Source organism: Fonsecaea nubica, assembly GCF_001646965.1.
Source record: "Fonsecaea nubica strain CBS 269.64 chromosome Unknown Scaff66, whole genome shotgun sequence".
Classification (NCBI taxonomy): Eukaryota; Fungi; Ascomycota; class Eurotiomycetes; order Chaetothyriales; family Herpotrichiellaceae; genus Fonsecaea; species Fonsecaea nubica.
The window spans coordinates 138,847-159,909 of NW_019173739.1; the positions used below are offsets into that span (position 1 = coordinate 138,847).

Consider the following 21,063-nt stretch of genomic DNA (forward strand, 5'->3'; position numbering starts at 1 on the left):
GTCATATCAAAAGTGATTGGTCAATAACTCTGTGAGTGGGTCACGAGCCACCAGCACTTGGTGCCAAGGGGAGGCTAAGAGGGTCAAGGGAGACCCTCAGTCTCTGAGTCCCGCCTCGCCGAGTACTCACGATGTACTCACTGCACCCTCGGGAAAAGAAAGTTGGCACACTCATGCCACCACATCACCACCACTCGCTGTGTGGTAGAATGGTCGAATTCCATGACACCGCTACCACGTTCATTCTGACAACCCCGGTGGTGGTGGTGGCGTCGGTAGTAGTAGTGTGGTAGTGGTTGCAGACCTTTTCAACTCCCGGACAGGGGACTTACGGTAGAAGCGATCAGCTATTCGAGCCGGCAGTTCGTTGTACGACTGCATTTAATCGATGCTCAAGTCCATCTCGAAGTCATCGAAAGCTGGAGTCGTCGTCGCCATGCTAAACTTCCGGTGGGAATCTGTACGGCTCGATAGGGGGGTTCAACTAAGATCGGCGGCTTCGGATTAGTTTCGGGTGCACGAAAATCTCCTTGCACGGATGTGGTTCGGGCAAGTCCAGGCGTTCCCCCATCTGCCATTCATGCTAAAAGTCGACCTGAATCTCGTTGCACAGAGCCAACATGCTGAATGGGTTTTGCGATGCCGCAAAGGCAAGTGATTGTTGTTTGGAACATTGTTCTGCGAGTATGATAACTTGATTAGCATGAAATCTACCTTGTACGCCTGCGGATTTATTTTATGCCGCGGTGGAAAGTATTTGGCTAACCTTCCTGATAGGGTTAGGGCAACGTGCCCGCCATCTATTAGGGCCTCACGAAGTATTCAGGCAGACCGGCAAAACGATGAACACCAAATCCGGCTCATGAAGTTCCCAAGCCACGCCCAACGATACAATTAGGATGTCCGCGAGGTGATCCAGCGAACCCTAGCGATGTCTCAACAAAGGACTCCGAACTCAAACCTGCAGTGGTCGATTCTCCTGAACAAGGTTCCAGCTGCTGAAAAAGTCAAATGACTCTGGATCAATCCAGCCATCCACCTCATCGGCGAAACGCTTGGACCTAACTGGTGTCCTCGTGCAAATGACTCCGAACCCGCTGATCAGGGTGCCGTTCTCGATCACACTGCGGATCTGCTCAGGGAACGGCAATTCCTTGCTGTCGTCTTCTGATTCATGCTTGGGAGGTAACTCTGCAAGAAGGGCAAGGCTTGTATTCCGTGCCACGAACGCAAGCTCAAGTTCAACGCCTCGGGGCTAGTAAGTCCCTGCACTCGATGCATCGCCGTGAGGAAGGTAACCTCTGGGCGAGTTTGATGACTTGAGGGAGTTGATTGTGCCGACTTTCGACTGATGGTCTAGTTTGCCCCTGAGCTCTATTTGTATGTTCTTTTGCTTTTGGATTTGATGTTTGGTGCCCCTGATGTGTAGGCGCCGCCAATCTTTGATTTGGGTCTTCTCACATTCCCACCGGAGCCCATCTTTCACTGTAGTCCACGATGATCATCGTCAGTCACGCGAAAATATAACTCGATTGCACGCTTTTCTCGGTTTACACAGAATACAATGTACTCTCACACTTTTTTTCTGAGTGTTAGTTACTTCTCAAACTAGTAATCTACCTCCCCTTTCCCATATTTTTTTTTTTTTTGGTAATTTCCGCTTATTTTATGAGAAATCAAACGGCCTCCCATCTTTTTTTGGTGTTTTCGCTTTGTTTTGTGGAGTAACCATCAGCCTGCCTCCCCTCGCTTTTTTTTCTTGTTTTTCTGGAACTCGGTTCTCCTTTTCCATCAAATCTGTGTTTTCGAAGTCCATTTCGCCAATGTGTCCGAGAGGGTCTTTTTCGTGGTCACTACCGCTCCACCTGCGCCACTGCTACAGAAAGAGACTCTTCTTCGTGGTTCGCCGCGCTAAGCGGCTCGGGAAGAATCCGCCTCGACGACCGCGGCGTGGACCTCGTCAAACTTGGTGTCGAAGAATGCGGGGAACGCCGCGTTGAATGCCGGTTGGAATATGGGTGCGAATCGGGCGATCAAGTCCTCCTCCCTCTGGATTTTCTCGTGGAGCACTTCGTGCAAGATGTGGTCGTGCATAGCCTGGAGCCCTATTTCGTTTAGTCTCGGGTTCGGGTGGCCGATGAACTCGGCCCCAGCAACCTCGTCGAGGTGGTGCTCCAGGTTATCGCGGACCTCGTCCCCCACCGCTGCTTCCAACTCGTCCATGATCGCCTCGTGGGCGTCTCGCCGAACACTGTCGGACAATTGCTCGCGAAGGGCCTTGGCAGTCTTGTCCCAGACAAGGTCCGCTATCTCGTCGAATCTCGGTTCGAACGCCGCTCCGAATTTCTCGTCGAATCTCATTCTGAAGCGCACCTCGAATCGCTTCCGAAACTCGACGGAATAAGCGACGTTGAATTGCCTATGGACCATGTGGTCGATCAAATGCGGAATGTTGCACATCTGGACTTGGTATTTGCTGGATGCAGATGGGTTTGGGGAAGTGGATATTGGCAAGGTAAAGGATAAAGCGCGATGGCGAAGTGTTGAACTCAAGTTTGGATTCAAAGTCGGTTGTTGTGGTGGAGAAGAGTGGAAAGCAGAAGAGGCGGATTAGAAGAGACATTTATAATCCTGCACAACGCCAGTCAAGGCAGCTCAGCCCAAAGAAAGTCTTTACTGCTTTGTCTCGGACATAACAAAGAATGCCAATCAAGGCAGTCCATCTAAACCAAGGCGGTGCAGCCCAAAGAAACCTCAACCGCTTTGTCTTGGACACCACAAAGAAAGGAAACCAAGGTAGCCCCAGCCACGACAGTTCAGCAGCCCCGAGAGAAACATCTTTCACACTACAAAGGACTGAAAGCAAGGTGGTGTCGTAGAGGTGGTGTTTGTGACATGAGCTGTGCAAACCTTGATTTTTCATAGTGCACTCTGACTCACCCTCACAGCTACTGAGCGTGAGTTGAGAGTTGCCAAGAGAATTTCTGAGAGTCTGTGAGGGGTGCACTTGGTCAGTTTTGGAGTGACAAAGGGTGCACCCTCAGAGACTCCAAAACTCTCCAAAATTTGTCTTGGCAACTCTTGGCAGTCTTGCTGACATGACCACAAAATCATTGACTAATGACAAGTGCTACATCTCTCAGTTTCTTACCCAGAATCCACAAAACTTTGGATTTTTGCAACAACGCCATCGTCCTTGTCCTCTGGGGTTTCGGATTCGTCAGAGGTGCTGGTCACTACATACCAACTAACACACCACCAGTCCGCTCTAATATCCTCAAGAGTCAAAAGTTGACTTGGACTTGCTCAGCTGAGGCGCGTACTCTGTGGATCGAATCAGTTACTAAACCACGTTGCCACCTCCAAATCTACCCCGATGACAGGGTCTGGATCCGGGAGGGGTGAGTGCATGACGGTCTTATTAGGGCCACGGTGAGAGGAGGATGGAGATTCCTCCCGAGGTACGGCACGGCGGGTGAGATTGGCGGACTTTTCTAATAGTTCATTTAGGTCCTCCTCGAGAGGCGGTGCTGCGTGTGCGACCAGATGGGTGCCGGCATCTTTGGAAGATAAATTAGCGATGAGACTACATTGCTGTAGGCCAAGGGGGAATCGAACGAATTATTCTAAGGCGCATATATTTCTCTATCGGCCTTGTATGGCAAGCGAGGGGGTTCCAGCCATCTATATGTCCTTGAAATTCTGTCCGAATGAGGATTCTGCTGTCACGAACACCCATGTGACATTGCACACTCAGGTCAGGCCACCAGCCAGGGAGTCAGGCTACCAGCCAAGTCGCTGGCTTATCGCATGTATATAGCAAGGGGGATCACATCCGTCAACCTTGAAGCCTTCTTCAAGCGTTGACATCTCTATCTATAGGCTAGTTATTCTATCATTATCGATCCCAGAGTACACACATTCACCCTCCAGTTGGGTAACTGGTCTGATATCTGCTAGCCATCCGTGCAATCCTACCACGGTGATCGTTTTAACGCTATGAAGCACGAAGTGAGAAGGTTCCACACCGAACCTCGAGTTCCACGACGGCATCGGCGTCGCCGCCTCTGTCAGCGCACCACGTTCTGAAGGTGGCTGAGTCAAGGTATGTCGAAACTGTAGTGGCTGATTGCGTATCCAACCGGCCGGCATCGGATTGGTACTCATAGTGAAAGAACTCGTAATGTTTGATTGGCTTGACTGAAACACTCTGACGATGACCTCGTCGTTAGACCATCGGAAAGTATACATCGAAAGACCGGTGTGGATGATACCGGACAAAATCGCGACGATACTTTCTGGAATTGAAAAGGCAACTTTGACCTCGAGGAAAAGTCCATTCCTGGTTGAGACGGCATGGACCATTACACCGAAAGGTGTCAACTTCCCTACGGAATCCACGTGCCCAGTGGGGATTCTCTGCAGAGACTCGGTCGCTGGTTTCGGGGGCTCATAGTTCCTTTGCCACGAGGCTCAGATGTTTGGGCGAACGAAAGTGGAAGGCGGAGATTGTGATCAAGGAACAGTGATTGTGAGGAATTAGGGCCCTTGCATATTTATCCGTCTGAAAGAAACGATCAGGGTCTGGATTATCCTTTTCTTTTCCACCCGTTGTGGGGTTTGCGGCCCATGGAAAATAAAGTTGAGGTTGGGACCAGGTGCTCAGGGTCCAATATGTATACATATCCCTGGAGTATGGGAGTCGCGAGGCGGCGAGAAAATGTCGTCGGTGAAAACGGGGAGCATCTGAGATGCAAGGTACCCAGATTGGAATTCCACTGTACCCTTTAGACACTGAAGCCACTTGGTCAACCACTCCTGCCTGACCACAGTGCTTGTGGTGGAAAGGAGCGAGCCAAAAATGGACCACGAAGCAAGCTTCCAGTACTCAAGTCCAATCCAGCCTCGTGCGCCAAATCGATATGCTGACCGATTAGTCGGACCTCCTGCTCCATCAAAGGGACCTTCTCTTCTCCAGCAAAGGCGGAGAATCAACGTTTGCCGTCCTGTGTTTAGAGAGTCTAGATGTGTCGCTGGAGTGGGGAAAAACAAGAGATCCAATGCATGAGATTTGTCGTTTGGTTGGGTCACAGATCGGGGGGCCCAACGGGCTCATGGGCCAACGAGAACAGTGTGTACGCAGTGCCGATAGCAGCTCCCTCTCAATTATATCGTTGGACGTGTGAGTAACGCTAACGCCTCTGGTAGGATGTGGCGTGTTCTCTGCCAGCTGGGAGGCCATCCAAATGACTCGACACGCAGCTTGACGCGTCTGACATGCCACCTATGTAGGGGATCTGGAAAGTTCGTCACTTGTCGGATAAATCCAAATGTTTGCCGCATGGTCCATATATTACAGAATTTACAATCTCGACGCAAAAGCCAGAGCCTACCTTGACTCTCGCTCGACAAGAAAGCGGGACAGTCCTTGGAACTTCTTAACTTCAACCACCCAAGCTCTCAACTTTTGTATCATCATGTCAGGCTGAGGACGTCGCAGCAAAGCCAGCAGCTAACCAGCTTCGAAAAAGGCTGTGTTGGGAGCCTAGAGTGCTGCTGGAAGGATCTTCTCGAAGCACCGAGAGGTACGAAATATGTCGTTCCCTCGCCGGAATTCTCTCCCATTAGCCCTCGTCGTCATTTTCTCGCAATAACCCTTCGTCCTCATCTTCTCTCTCTTACCATTCTTTTACCATCCTGATCTGTCATGGCTTTCACTCGTCGCCAGCTTGTCGCGGGTTCTCGGCAACTTGGTCTCGAGTCGCTCCAAACCCGTGAACATGGACAACGCATACCAAGCACGGCGCCATCCAGAAGCGTTCTTCGTTGGCGAAGTCAATCTCTCAGATCGATTCAGCAAGCCGAGCGCATCCGGTCGAGTTCCCTTCCTCCAGTTGAGGAGGTTGGACTACCGACCGACGGAGCTTAGGCCTACGAACCGGAGGGCTTGTCCGTAACACGAAAAATCTGAATACCTTTTAGGTCCAGCTGATCGACGGATGCCTGCTGAGGACTTTGGCGACCGTGATGCCAAGGGAGAGTTGGAGACCATGCTCCAAAGGTATCAACAAAGAGCCCATTTGGTGTTTGAACCCTAGTCACGGCCATGTCAGACGCCCAACACCGGAGGACTTGGGCGCCTTCGGGGGCACTCACAATCTTTACGAGTTATGGTGGTGACAAGGCCCGGACGTTCTGGCGTAACCACCGACATTGAATCGATTGGGGGTAAACGGTGAGTACGCCGCTTCAATTTCCAGTAAAAGCTCAGAGACTTCAAAAAGGGTGGTCTCTGTCTATAATTATGCACTAGCCTGGTCTGTCCGTGCTTTTCAGTGACTGGATCAGGTCGGGGACAAGGCAATTCGTGCTCTGGGCGTCCGTGTCTTCTATTGTAGCCCCTGTCTCGGGTCTGGGAGATGGATATAGAAATGCCCCATACTGTTGTCCTCGTTGTCATTCGCTCCCGTCATACTCTTTCTCTTTGTTCCCTGCTGTCGATCATTCGTTGGACCGATGGTGCTGGTGATGCCCGCATCCTTTTTCTGATGTCGAACAAGGCTTAGAGGATTGTCTCCTGGATGCATCTCGAGGAGAGGAGGGTAGACCTACTTCGTAGTACCTTCTCAGGTATATTCTCAGGACTTCCGAATAGTGCTCGAATCCGAGGTTGGTCATTGCAGTCAGAACATCGTCGGCGCTCAACGTGCTCCTGTTCTCAGCTGTGCATCTTTCCGTAGCTAACCCTCGATTAGCACTTGGAGCTTCGAATGTTGTGCGTTGTGTAACCATGCTTCTTACCTTCGCTCGTGACAAAGGAGATGAACTCGCTCACACATTCTTGCATAAGCTCTATGGCTTCCCTAGAAACCTTTGTATCGCCGGGGAGGGCTGCCCTCATGATGCGCGAAATTGGAGTATAGTTTAAAATGTGTCCAGGCTGAGGATCAAGCTCCGGCCGCCAAGGCCGTCTGGAAGACTCTCTGGGTGCGACCGTTTCGTCGGCCTCTTTGTTAGCATCAGGGCTGGAAGACATTCAGAGATCGACTGAAGGAGTCGCGGTTGTCGCTCGGCAAAAAGTAAAAGCCAACAGGACCAAGGGCTTTTTGGCGATAGACTGAGAGGCTACAGGACGACGGATCGGAGGATTGTGGGACGGCTATAAATAAAGAGTATAGGCGGGAATGTACCCTCCAAGCAAGCAAGGGATCACGAACCACTCTCGACACGGCTGTCCAGTCTGTTTTGACGTGTAGTCGCAAAAAGTGGCCAAGTATGTCATGGTTCTTTGCAGGAGGGATTTTATTGGACCATTGGAATCCGTACAGCAACCTAGCAGACGTCGCATCGCACCCTGGCCACAACTAGACACGGGACGAACATGCTGTGAAGCATGTACGGGGTCTTGCGGGAGCAATCTCCCAATGCGAGGGGGAAGCAAGGGGAGAGAGACAAATGACAAAAACAAAGCAAAGGAGGCCAATGGAGGAAAGTGGTGTGCGCAGGCAAGGGGGTAGACGCATGGCTGCTGCGTGGCTGACGGTAGTGCACGAATCGCTGCGCGCGTTGCGCAAGGGGGAGCGGCGACCGTCGTGTCTCTCATTGGATGGTCAAAGGTCGAGACCTCTTGGCAGACCTTTCCTGCTGCCTGTCGAAAAACGCCTGGCCCGTGCTCCCGGGAAATTGGTTGGTTCTGGAGCTCTTGGCTTGCGGCACCCCCCTGGACACCTTGGCTGATGCGCACCCCAATGGCTCCTTAGCCGCCGCGTCGGAGAACAAAGGGGGCCCCTCCAAGAGTGACCGAATCATTTCCCCCATCTTGGTTTCTTTGAGGGCGCATTCCCTGTCTTCGGGGGTGGTATTGGTGGTGTTGTGGTGTGGAAGTTCTGGGATTTTGAGCAGGAATTTGAGGCGTATGACGTCAGAAGGTTACATCTGATTGGTCAACAATTTTGTCACTTAGGTCGGTAGCACTAGCGTGGTCCCTCAGAGACCAGTACTTGGTGCCAAGAGAATGCCGAGAGAATGCTGAAGGGAACGCACTCTCGCTCACTCACCCAGTCATTTCACCAGACGTCCTTGCAGTGGGTTCCTATCCGTGGACGCTCACGGCCATCCGGTCTCTACGTGAGGATGGCTCGGCGGCTCGAGGCTACAATCGAGGCGCACACAACGACACGGATAGACTCCGCAAAACAGCATAATCACACGACCAAAGGGGATCAATGTCGGACCCTAAATCGCTACGTCCTTTAGATGACGCTCCCGGTGTCGACTTAAAGCCTCACCATATCTGTCTGGAGCGATGCATTTAGACTTGCGTGAACCTTTTGAGAGGTGGAAATGTATGGAAATCCAAGACTCTACTTGCAACACTGGTTGCCGCAGCCTGACCTTGATCAAGTCCGAGAAGGCTCTCTCCGAAGTGGCGTAGAGACACCGAACTTGGTGATAATCAGAGACCTCATGCGCTTCTACCGGGCATCAAGAACACCGTAGCTTGACGACATCCTGACGGTCGACTCTCTCAACACCGTGGCCTTTGACGTTTGAGGTTAGTTGCCTATAAGCCGTCTTCTTCGTTCAACTCCCACAATTTCACCATGGTGCCTGCTCCTGAGATGTTGTCTTTGAACCCTGGCACGGCGTTCAAGTTTCAGTAGCATACTACTGATCAGTCTGCGATTGTTCCTGGTGGACCTTTTCATGTTATTTGGGTGACAAGAATCCTGTTGCCGGTCTGAGTGGAGCGGCTTTTCTTTTTGGGGGGAGGGATTCTGATAATGCACCCCGTATGAGCGATATGGCCAAAGGGGAGAGAAGGCACTGGCGGTGGCTGACATGAATATGATGAGGAAGCTCGTGTCTGGTGCCAATGAACAAGAGTCTGCTTCGGTTCAAGAGGTCGAGTGGCAGGCTCTCATCCAGAGGAATTTTCAGTTCGAGAATGAGCACTCTGGGGTGTCTTCAGATACCAGGTATCAGATCAGATCTTGCTGTATGCTGATTGTCCTGATGTTGTGGATGCGTGGAAGTCCGAGTTACAGTGTCAAGGTACACTACAGTGCTTTGTGGGTGGCGAGCGAAGTCTGCGAGCGCAGTGCTGGGAAGAGATTTCTGTTTTAGGTAGGAGCGTTACCGTATTAGGAGACACCTGGATGTTTTTGTGACCTGACAATTGCCGTTTCTGAAATTTGGAGATGGAGAGGGAGGTCAGCCTGACATGTGACATGCAGCCTTGCTTAGTTATCAAGCACGGTGGAGCATGAAGTGTAGTTAGTACGGTGGGGAGTGGAGCGTAGTTTGTACGGTGAAGTAAGAACTGTAGCTGTTACGGTGGGGCGCAAAGCGAGGTCTTTACGGTGGAGCATGTTTGTAGCTCACATGGCCGAGTATAAAATGTACTTCATACGGTAGAGCAGATGGGCTTCAGACTGTCCCTTCAACAAGACAGGATCATTACCACCCGGACTATGGAAATGGAATCACAACAATGGTTTTGGACCTGCTCACAGAAGCAGGAAGACCTTTCTCAACAATCCTCTTCTGCGCCACAGCATCAACTGTATCAACAACCATTACGGTGGGCTCTACCCTTATCACCGCAGCCCGCAACACAGCCGTGGTGATTGCAGCCCGTAGAAAAGAGACCGAGCCTTCGGAAGCGAGGTCATACGAGCACATCACTGCGCGCTGCGTGCCTCCATCTGAGCCGCAGAGGACGGCAACGGTGGGCACTTGCGCGGCCAGCGTGCCGCATTTGGCGGCTAAATTCCTCGCGCGGGAAAATATGTTGAATGTTTTAGTTAACAACGCGGGGATCATGGCGGTGCCGGAGCGGCGACTCAATTCCTTTTAACAAGCGTTGCCCACTCGCTACACGGGATTTACGCCAGCTTTTACCGTCCGGCTGAGACGCGTGGACCATACTGGAAACAAAAGGCAGCCCGCCGATAAAGTCTGGACTCTCGGCAGCGAAAAGCTGGGCAACGACCGCAACAGACCCGTTCAATACCATGGCAAACTTCTACAAGTGGCCCGAATGGCTGCCCCAGCGATTCCTTCAGTCATCCTGTCACGGCCGATGATTTGTGAAAGTGTCGGATACCCCACACGAGGCTGAACGTCCCACGAGCTCTTGTACCGCGACTCACGCGCTGCCCGCTGGTTGGACCCTTTCGTCTCGAATTCATATCATAACTGCAGCGGCAACGGCGCGATGGAACGGAAAGTCAAGATTCTCTTCGGAAACCACGTTTGTATGGCCCGTCGTACTGGATGCCAGAGGCGTACAGTGGTCATGGAACCGATCGTTCCCTCCTTTGCGGACATGTTTCCGAGATGATCCAGCTCCACGGGCTGCCATGAGCACAACAAAATTCGTCAAGCTCCATTTCTTGCTGCTACACAACCCCAATGCATCTCCGCGGTCGGTTCGTAATGGTAATGGTAATGGTAGTGTGAGTCGTTCTTAAGTGGCTGTGATCCGAAGATGACGCTGCAGTTTCTCAACGAACGCGAAGAGACCCATTGGTTGACCTCTATCGTCTCGCCCATCTTTTTTGCCGTGTTGGCAGGCCAAGGACGAGCGTGTGCAAGGGCTCACCAAGCAGCTAGCTCTATTAAGATCCTGGGTAGCCCAGGGGTATCCTGCATCGACTCACCCGGATGAAGCGTCGATTTCTGTTCATGATCCACTAGGCCGTTTTACAACGGCAACAAGATCCGCAACTGCAGAGAGTGACCCCGTCAATAGTAGCGGCCCCGTACGTGATGGAAGACCGGAGGAATAAACAAAGGAAGAAGTTCAACATGTAAACGCGCGAGGCATCGGGGATTCTCCGCTCAAAGTTACTCCTAGGTCAAGACGGTATAGTAACGAGAGCTCACTGACAAAACTCGGAACGCTTGCGCATAGCTCATCCTCTTGGCTATCCGGTCTCGATTCACAAGCCTCGTTCAAGGCTGGACCACTGGCAGTTTTTCGACCTCATACGACACCACGCTACGCACCACCGAAATGCGTCGAGGCTCAACAACAACGCAGTCTCTCCCTCCCCAGTCGCTCCGGGAGTGGACCCAACTCCACAAAGCGTGCTGCTTCGATAAGGACGCTGGTTCGCGTGGTCGAGGCCTGGGGGTTGCGCAAGTCTGGTATGTCATCCTGGGAGGTCCCCATAAGAGAAGAAAGATATCAACGTGGACGAAAGTGCCCGACCCAAGCGCCAAAAGAAAGACACTCGCAAAGCGCGCGGGCGAATTTGTGGGAACAATCATTACGGCCCCAAAGAACATAACCTGATGTCAAACTATCCTTCCACCTCGTGCCAGCCATGCTTCCTCGGACAGTACTTTGCAAATGATCATTCTCGGGTTCCCTTCACCGCATCTCGAGCTAACTGCAGTTATCTTTTCCCATCAGAAACCCAATCAGCAACTTCGACAAGAGGACAACCATCTCACCGACCCTGCGCGAATGTTGCTCTCGTCCCTTGAGCCTTTTCGGCGTTTTTGCAAGAGCGCGTGGAACCCGACGAACTCCGACTGGCCAGGCTGAGGATAGAGAGCAACTCGCGGACGAATGTAAGTGCAAGGACTAACACATCGTGACATAAAGGGCCAGCAGACACACCATCTCGAAACGCTTTCGTTCGGTTGAGCGCTCCCCGGGAGGTCGGATGCAGCTCGTTGCTAAATACTGCGGTTGGTGTTTAGCGACGACACTGCTTCCCCGTCGCGCCCTTGGTTCCGTGACTCGTCATCATCGAACTCGGAGACTTGGAGCCGCTAATTCAAATGTGGTACGAGCCCGTTTGTGCCGCAAGGCCGGAGATGCGTACGCTCCTGATATTTTGATGGTCAAGATTGAATACAGCCAGTGCTCTTCTCGTTGAGCCGCGGGAGGTCTGCGGGCGTGCTTTCACCGCTGCCGCTCTTTCCTACCAATGCGGCGTGCACTCGCTCTTCACCTTCCTGTCGTCTGAGAATCAAGTTTGTTTGTGAAGTACAAACTTTTTTGCATGTCACCTTCTCTTTTCTTTTAAACTTTTGGTAGGTACCTCGCGTCTGGTTGGTCAGTAATTTTATGGGATAGTTCCCGGCGCTTCCCAGAGAATTTCGAGAGTGAGTGGGAGCATCGTTGGCACTGAGAGTGCACGCTCTGGAATTATGGCTTGTGTCAGTGACCACCACCACACCACCACACTGCCACCAACGTTGCCAACTGGCTGTCCTTAGGTCTTCTGCGTCTTGTACAACTTGTCCTCTTGACCGACTCGCTCGAATGTGACCCTGAAGTTGGAAGGCGAAGCCGTCAGCAACGGCAGCTGGCTTTCCGTGTGCTGAAGGACGCGTTAGACTGTACATATATTCCGACACACAAGTCAGGTCTTCATGCGATAAGTGAGTGCTTACCTTGAAAGAGTTGCATGTAACAACAGAAAATGGTCTGAACGTCTTAGATATGTGAGTATCGGAGTAAGAGGCATCGCCTCCAACAACTTCCGACGGTCAGGCGCCCTGTCAGTGGGTGTGGGGCCGAGAGGGGTTCGGGATGAATCTGATCTTGCTGTGGTTCAACCCAAGGGGACAGTGCAGTCACGTAAGGCCGCTGGTTGTCTCACCACAGACGAAGAGTTGGGTCGTTGCTCGCGGTCTGTAGGCCTGCTGAAGTGGGAGTGGTCGGGACTGTGAATGAGCTCGTCTGGGCGGCGGTGTTGTTTTAGTTTGCCTCGTAATCATGGCCAAGTCCCTGATCATCGGAGGAACCATCTTCGGTTTGTATGGCAATGTGGCTATGCTGCCTTTCGATGGGCATCCAAGTATAAGTCTGATAACTGTCCCAAGGAAGCGGCTTTGATTTCCAATCGGAAGTGTATGGCCCCGTTGGATGGATGATGCTAGCGTCGTGTACCTCTGGCGTGGTTGCTGTATCTTGCTCTGGCCCAATAAGGGGAGCCGACGACTCTCCTGTGTTCTCTGCCATAGCGTCGTGCAGCTCTGCCGCGGTTTCTGCGTCTTGCTTCGGCAACCTCAGGGGAGCTCTTTTTGTCCGAAAGATTTGCCTCATACGGACTCTCCGATTCGCATCGAGGGCTGGAGCCATCTTTTTAAAGCTGTTGTCTGAAAAAGCAGGCGATTAACGGTCTCTCACAAGCGTGGCACGGATCCCTTTTGTCGCACTTTATTTTCTTTCCCTTGCAGTAGTCGCACGACTCCCTGCCCCTTGGCTGGTTGTTATATGACTCGGTCATTGTGAGAACCCTAGTCGGCAACCAATACACCGTAGCTTGAAGGATTGTTAGTATAATTTCACAGCCCTCCACAGTCAGAGTCGAGAGACACCTTTAGCCGATTTTGGTTCGGGCTGAGCAGGCGACAGCCTGGAAGCACTCGCTTGATTCATTGCCACCAAGCAAGTGATTGAGCAGCAGCAGTTGCAGACTGCAGGGAACAATCAACGCCTTGAGTGAAAGTTGAAGCCAGGCAAGAGTAATGAGTCTGCACCCATGCGCACGACGACAGTCCAGAGTCGCGAAAGATCGGCAATGTCATCATAAAGGGTGGAGAAGCGCCAGTGATGAACACTTGCTTCTTGTTCTCCCATTCCCCTATCCATGTGGTGAACAGCACCCTTGTGGTCCGTGCTTCCAAATAATCACATGGATGGTCATCATGGATCATATTATTGACATTGATGACAGCAAGGGGGAAAGCCAAAGGAAGTCAGTTGCCAGCCCTACCCCACTTGGTCTCATGCACTCAAACGCCACGCCCCACTTGATGCTGAGTACTCACAACCACAGAAACTGTGACAGTGTACCTTTTAAAAGTAGCGGTGTAGTAGTAGTGGTGGTGGTGGTGGTGGTGATATGTGCAAACCTGGCATTTCCAGAGGGCTGCCAAGGGTACCAAGACCAAGAGGGTGCACACGAGGGAGTGAATGAGTGAGGCTGGCAAGAGTGCACTCGCACAGTGTGAGGGGTGCACTCTCTCAGTGCCAAGGCTGCACTAACAATGAAGGAGGGGGAACTCTGGGCAGTGCCATTGACTTAAGCATAAAATTATTGACCAACTAGATGTGAGACACGCCAACTTCTGACGTCACATCTGTGCTCAAAATCCAAATGGTTTGGACTATGCAACAATTTCCACCCACAACCACGACCACCACGACCACCATCACGGGGCGTCAGAATAAACATGACAGCGTCACAAACTCACTCACTGTGTGTTCTTCCACTCTTTCTTCCTCTGATAGCTGTACATGAGCTCGTAGTACTCGTGTTCTCATGTCCTCAGGCTCGCAGGCTCATTGAGTTCTCTGTGAAGAGGCCATCGATTCAGGCCGTGTCCGATGTTCATCGTCCCGTCTTGGACAGGCTCAAGGCTAGGCTCAATAGCATACCCACAGCACGCGTAACAGGAGAACATCGAGCTCAGGAGGTTGCACATGGATATCTCGCGACGATCAAGACTCAACGCCCCTTCATCCGTCATTGCCGATGATGCTGAAGATTTCCGAGTGGAGGCACCACGAAGGCGATCGAGGATTCTACATACGGCCCACTATCATCTTAGAACCCGATGAGCATAGTGGTGCCATGCCTGAGATTTTCGGTCCCATACCGTGCATCCAAAGTTTCTCGGCTGAAAGGAGGCGGAAGAGCGAAAGCAGTCCATAAGTCTACGTTGTTGGTACACATCCGGCAGGGCGCTCTGCAGAGCCGGGGCAGCCTTGAACCCGCTACTGGATACTGGCTACTGATTGGGGTTATTCAGTGCAGAAAGATCGTCGAAGAAAGCGTCTTCAATGAGGGTAAACAAGCAACTGCGCCGTCCCAAAGACAAAAAACTCTACACATTTTACGATGGCCCGCCATTCAAGGTCGGCTTGCCTCATTACGACCACTTGCTTGTTTCTACCGCGAAAGACATCATTCCAAGATATTGGTCGATGGAGGGCTACTATGCCGGGAGGAGGTTCCTGGTCCCGTTTCTGCTCCTCCTCCACTTCCTCCTCAGCGCCATTATCGTCATCATCCAAGTCATGAACCTCGGCTGCAGTGGGCCCATGGTCGTCTTCGTCTTCCTACACTTTGCGTTTCTACTGACTTGGACTCTGACAAATGGGGCCTACAAGGGTATACGAGGACCGACACCGAGACCGACCTCCGCGTTTACCGCTTGAGACAGTGCTGGAGATTCCAAGGTGAAGAGTCCACGGGTCGTGCACGTTACGGACCACGCCGATGCTGTCAACGGCGGCCTGGAACTGCGGGTTCTTGTCCTGGGAAAAACAGGTGTCGTCCAGCGCATGGTTAATGACGTCGAAGATCAGCATGGCGGTGCTGGAAAAGCAAGATTCCTTGGAAAGTCTCAGGGTTACCTACTCCCGGTGAGAACATCCATCTTGCGGTGTTGGTCTGGCCTTGTTTCGTGTTCCCGGCGCTTGCAACCATCAGACGTTGCGTCTCCTCCCGCCAATCTCGGTACCCCGATTTTCCGGTCGTTTGTCAGACTGGCGTCGTTCAAGAACGGATGGTGCGTCTACTAACTTCGATCTGAAGAATTGGCTTACCAGGCGCGGAATTCTGACGTTCCATGGTAGCGTTGGGCAGGAAAAACAGTACAAACCCCCCTTGGGTGCCCCTGGTGGTGGTGTTGGAGTTGGGGTAGGATTTGGGGTAAGATTTTGGGTGGTGTCACGTGAAGGGCTGTATGTGATTGGTCAATAACGTTGAAGGTTAGGTCAGCAACACTGCCAAGAGTGAAGCCTTGGCACTGAGAGAGTGCACTCTTGGCACCCTCGCTCACTCCATGTGAAAATAAGGTTGGCTTGGCTTACATCACACTCCCACAACACCGCACCGCCCATCCCCCCCTTCCCTGCGACCCCTTGGCTGCTACAGGCCCTCCCCGCGGCGCATGCGTGGCCATGCATGGTGGTCGCCGGAAGTCGCGCTATTCCCGCAGGAATAATTGGATGGCGCCATCTCCGTTAGACGTGTGTGATCCTCGAGAGTTGATGCTGAGCACAGTTGCGGGGTTCACCAGCAACCGCAGCATAGGGAGAATCCTGGGGTGTCTGGGGCCCCCTTCTGTCTTTCCCCAAGCCAGCGCACTTACGAACCTCTTTTTCTCTGTTCATTGTCCAGCTTTCCCAACAGTTACGCAGGGGTTAAGGCATAAGAAAAAGACCACATCCCAGAGCTTGCCTCGTCCACTTTGAGTGATTTCCACGTTCCCCCAGACATCGAAGTATCTACCCTGTGCCGTTGGGAGCTTTTCAGACTCTCCTAGATTTAATTTTGTGTACTCTATCGAACAGTCGGGCAGTGCCAGCCTCCTCAGCGCTATCATGCATCGTCACGAGGCTCGGCGTCGGGTCAAATGTGCTATCCAGCATTCGACGTACGTCTGCACTCCGCGGTCAACGATTCATGGATATGTTCTACCGCCAAATTTGCGTACCACAGTTGGGAAAATCAAAGGGAGGCAGGAAGTCAGAGCGTGCCCATGCGTGCCTCTGCTTCACCATATGACGACAAAATCTCCTCCGACGATGATGACGACGACGACGAGAAACGCCGTCTCCCTGGTCCGAGCTTCTTCCCCGACACAAGTGTGGACGGCCTACACGAAGCCATGGGACTGACCACGCCGCCGAGGACAACAGCTTCACAAAATTGAACCATCTGGAGACATTGGATGGGGTCGAGACTAGAGTATGCTTGGTACATGACCCGAAGGCTAGTGTCCTGCATATCGCCTCTCCTACGCTCTGCGGTGTGCTGTAGGGTACCAACCGCCAGAGAGGGATGGTCGCGCTCGTCAATTGTCAATCCTCACCGCCATCTAATGGATCATCATGCCGCAACTCCCTCTCACACCGCCGCCTCGCGGCAGCAGTGCCAGATCAAGCCCATCTAGGCATGGGATCTCCGCCCGTCGGACGCCGGCGGATGCTCAACCTCCACCCAAGGTCAGGCGTTGTGATGAGGAAAGGGTTCCCAGACAGACTCCAAATCGGAGGCCGCATACTGACGATGCTACCCTGTGACTGCGGTTTGTGGAGACTGCCCTGGTTGAGGTTCTGCAAGGGAAGACGGCAGCACTTCTGGATGACGTCTAGGTGAGTCATGCCGACTCTGCTACTCTTAACAGCTGCGCTCGATCGGAGGATTGGGAGGACGACGACTGTTCTGGGTTCATTCAAAGAAATAGCCTGGAGAACGGAATCTTCGCATTCATAATGACTCAAATCAAGCTTGACATGGTCCCGATATGTGGGAGCTCTGACCACGCGACGGCCTCTACACTAACTATCGTTGATCGCAGGTTGAAAGACTAATCGTGCCGAAAGTCAAGATTCAAAATCCTCCACAAGGCCGCGAGTTCACGGCTGTCACAATCCATGGCAACCGGCGCGTATTTCTGTGTGAGTCACTCTTGTCACTGCGGCACTGATGATGGCCCGGAAGTTATATGAGAGTGCTCCGTCCCAAGCAAGCCTGTACCAGACGACGCTGGGAGCACGAGGCTACGGGAGCGCAAGGCTGGCGAATCGCGGTGACCCTGCCGGCCGGCATTGTTTGTTTGCACCGATATCAACTCGCCATCACACATGCATGTTGTCGATGACTCAAAATGTCGCGGTGGTGCGGTCCTGGATGGTCAGGGCAAGCCTCAGTTGATAACGAAGCCGATGAAACCCAAAGTAGTTCGATTCAGCCCGATACATCGTCAGGCGGACCCGAGAGGCGTGGCCAGAGGTCTTCAGCCACAGATGGACCAAATCGACATGAAATGACTAACTCATCACTGGGGCTTAGTGGGTGAATCCCTGCCGGGACCAGGACGGCGGCGTTTTATGCTTCATACCTCTCGTCAATTCCCAGCCCTACTTGAAGATGGGCGAACGCCATAACATAGGAAACATACAGACTGCAGCTCGCTCACCCTCCTCTGGGCCTAGGGTGATGCCGTCTTGAACTCATCCCGGCTCCCGCGACTCGGGTGAGAAATCACGCGTGCCTCACCGGCGGTGGGTGCTAAGTAGATCGTCGTAGCTTTGTGCTCGCTCGTGCCACAGTCACAAATGAGTGTGTAGGATTTGATCTTGTCCACGAGTCAAAGCTCCCACCTAGTGCTTCGGTGGCAGTGAGACCACGAGGCGGAATGCCACTCGACTCTCCCACACCACCGCCCCAGATACAGAAGTGAGGATACCGTAGGGGCACCTCCCTCGCCGCGGTAGGACCCAACCCGTTCAAAGACAATCCTCCCGAGACCATCCTCCTTTCATGCGTCTGGACCCCACGGCGACTTAGGCACGCGCGGCATGGTCTGTGGCAGACCCGTCGAGGTTGACGACGCGGTGGAAAGAAAGCTACAGATTGTGAATTGGCCGGAAAGCCTTTATCCCACTTCCATTGTATGATCAACCGTATCAACTGCCAATATATGATTCTGTAGTCGACCGTACCTTGCCTCCGCAGTATTTAACCCCGCACAAAGAACTCAAATGTTTCCATCACCATCAACACCACCGTCTGCACCGTTGATGCTGATTCTTCGTCTCGTCGTGTCACGGCCATCGCACTGCTACACACCCTGACCCCTTGGCCGGACAAGCTTGGCACATCCAGACGTTTCCAGAGCGATGTCGACAGTGGAGGCGGGTCCTGACCCGCACGATGGGTTTTCACCAGCTGCGAATCCGAATCACTCCTCAAGTGATGTCTCCACGACCACCAACATCTTGACACGTCTCCAGTCCTCCGACCCACAGTCGGCCTCTACCCTGTCCCTCATTGTCGAGCAGATTGAACGCTACTATCGAGATCACTCTCCCAGCCTCGACATTTGGCTGCCGTATCATTTGAGTCCTCAGGGCCTCGGTGTTTTTGAAGAACTGACTCATGAGAATCCACACTGGAAGCATCTGCGGTATGAGGCGCTGACACATTACCCGATGGCACCGCTGCTAATATTAACTCACAGGTACGACTATTTCCCGAGAACCTCGACCTTCGTCCTCCGAATGTCCGCGAGTCTTGAGCATGAGTGCATGGAAGGAGCCTTCCGCAAGTTGGTGGGAAAAGCATTGACACAGCTATGCTTGGGAGATCCGAAGAAGAAGGAGTTCGTGGAACAAATCGGAGATGAAGGCCACACACCTCTAAAAGAAGGCGAAACTGGCACCCACAGCCCTGACGCTCAATTCAGACATGTCGAGGCGAAATATCCAGGGGTCATATTGGAGGTGGCATATTCACAAAAGACCAAATCCTTATCAGAGTTGGCGCACATCTACATTGCTGAAGGATCTCAAGGTACTAAACTCGTGGTGGGGTTGGATCAAGACTATCCTCAGTCCAAGAAGATCATGTTGCGTACTTGGAGGAGACGGATCGAACCCGCGGCCGGTTCTGCGCCACCTCGATTGTTCATTGACCATCATAGTCAGGTAAGCCTATACATTATCCCCTCCGCCCAGTGTCTAACTGAATATGAATGTCTAGGAAATCCGCAGTTTCGACGGAAAGCCGGTCCCAGATGCCCAACTACGGATCCCAATCCTGGATTTAGCGCCCAAGGTTCTGATTCCCGAGTCCCTGCACGACGAATTCATTGTGATTTCTTGTGAAGAGCTTTGTCGCTCCTTGCGCAGGGTAGATCAGACCCAGCTCCTGCGTGAATATGATGCATTGATAGACGACCTCCCTCCTGGGCTTGTCTATGTTCCGTCGCCCGCGAGCTCAGCTTCAGACACACTCAGCGATGACGACGAGATGGCCGAATTGGAGTCCTTAGCCACTGCACGGGAAGAACAGAACGATGGAGATTAGAGATCGGGTCGGACTCGCCCTGTGCAGCACGTGTTTCGGTCTCCGATCCGCACGCGAAGCACCACTACCCGTGCAAGCACGAATCACGAGGCCCTGGGGATGGAACCCACTACCATTGCACATGACGAGGACCATAATGCCGTGACAGCACACGATCTGGTGTGATGCGCTACATACCCGTGTCTCCGGCCATCGTCAAATCGGCGTCTCGCGGGAAGTACCATGACATTGTGGGATTGAGACAGCCGATCTACGATAATAGCAATGACATTCTGAATCGGAACGGTGGTATCTTCATGGGAACAGAGGAGATCATGGACTTGTATGGATATCGTTGAGGAAAACCCTGTGATTGGGATCACGGAGCCCCTACCGGGAACCACTCAGTTTAGTTTGGTTTAGCTTAATCAGAGGATCTCTCCGGATCCTTGGATCTGGAGGATCGAATAAAAGAGACATGTCATTGGAGTCCAGACTCCTTCGTCTCAGAATTCATATGATAATTGCACCCTTGACAGTGATTTCTCCCGTTGTACGTGGCGCCCTGGTATCTTGGTAATCGTCTCCTCCCCCTCCCTTTTCCCCTTTAACCGAAACGGACTGCGACGTGCCCGATTCAAAGCCTTGTCCGCCCCCCGGCCCCACCGATACCATGGCCAGACTTTCGCAAGAATCTCGTCATTGCCGACAGGAAACCCGCAGCCGTGGACTTTCGACGTACCCGTTGGGGCTGAAGGTATTCGACTACCTCCCCAAGGAGCTCACGCAGGTTTGGTTCTGTACACCACTGCCACTGGGTACGGCTTCGTCACGCGTTATCGCCCATATTCAAGTGCCAGTACAGAGTTGGAGGGTGGACGAGAGGTGCTCAGAAACAATGAACGCCCCAGCAATCGGAGCCCTCTTCTCAAGTATCATTCGCCAAATATTGTGACGCAGGTTGAATCTCGCCTGCTCAAGCTCATCACCACTTGGACAAAGATAAATTTCCCAATGAAGTGCATGGTATTCTCGGCCGCCCTCCATTTTGTAATTGTAGAAACTCGGATTCCGTTTTAGAAAGTACATCGTCGCACCCAATGGCTGAGTGTCCAGGTGATTAGGTATGCAGTCAGTATCGCTTGCAGACGGTTGGCTGGTAGTCTGTGATACCATGGGCTCGTCGAGATTGCGCTGCCGTGGAGGTGTTGCCATTGTTCCCAATCTTCCC

General features: G+C 52.5%; 6 protein-coding genes across 6 annotated transcripts; 3 read left to right on the forward strand and 3 right to left on the reverse strand.

Moving 5' to 3' along the window:
• Positions 1-1,911: 1,911 nt before the first annotated feature.
• Positions 1,912-2,460, reverse strand: AYO20_08431 (hypothetical protein; the record flags this gene model as incomplete). The annotated part of the gene is made up of 1 exon (XM_022646708.1): positions 1,912-2,460. The coding sequence occupies one exon, from the start codon at positions 2,458-2,460 to the stop codon at positions 1,912-1,914; it is 549 nt and encodes a 182-aa protein (XP_022497346.1).
• A 3,929-nt stretch (positions 2,461-6,389) lies between these two features.
• On the reverse strand, positions 6,390-7,036 carry AYO20_08432 (hypothetical protein; the record flags this gene model as incomplete). Its single annotated transcript, XM_022646709.1, has 3 exons — positions 6,390-6,545; positions 6,613-6,722; positions 6,802-7,036. 3 exons carry the CDS (start codon positions 7,034-7,036, stop codon positions 6,390-6,392), a joined length of 501 nt encoding a protein of 166 aa, XP_022497347.1.
• Positions 7,037-9,493: 2,457 nt separating this feature from the next.
• Positions 9,494-9,859, forward strand: AYO20_08433 (hypothetical protein; the record flags this gene model as incomplete). The annotated part of the gene is made up of 1 exon (XM_022646710.1): positions 9,494-9,859. One exon carries the CDS (start codon positions 9,494-9,496, stop codon positions 9,857-9,859), a length of 366 nt encoding a protein of 121 aa, XP_022497348.1.
• Positions 9,860-12,721: 2,862 nt separating this feature from the next.
• On the reverse strand, positions 12,722-13,105 carry AYO20_08434 (hypothetical protein; the record flags this gene model as incomplete). The annotated part of the gene is made up of 1 exon (XM_022646711.1): positions 12,722-13,105. One exon carries the CDS (start codon positions 13,103-13,105, stop codon positions 12,722-12,724), a length of 384 nt encoding a protein of 127 aa, XP_022497349.1.
• A 1,707-nt stretch (positions 13,106-14,812) lies between these two features.
• On the forward strand, positions 14,813-16,692 carry AYO20_08435 (hypothetical protein; the record flags this gene model as incomplete). Its single annotated transcript, XM_022646712.1, has 3 exons — positions 14,813-15,143; positions 15,204-15,397; positions 16,339-16,692. 3 exons carry the CDS (start codon positions 14,813-14,815, stop codon positions 16,690-16,692), a joined length of 879 nt encoding a protein of 292 aa, XP_022497350.1.
• Positions 16,693-18,664: 1,972 nt separating this feature from the next.
• Positions 18,665-19,853, forward strand: AYO20_08436 (hypothetical protein; the record flags this gene model as incomplete). The annotated part of the gene is made up of 3 exons (XM_022646713.1): positions 18,665-18,951; positions 19,006-19,471; positions 19,527-19,853. The coding sequence occupies 3 exons, from the start codon at positions 18,665-18,667 to the stop codon at positions 19,851-19,853; spliced, it is 1,080 nt and encodes a 359-aa protein (XP_022497351.1).
• Positions 19,854-21,063: the final 1,210 nt, after the last annotated feature.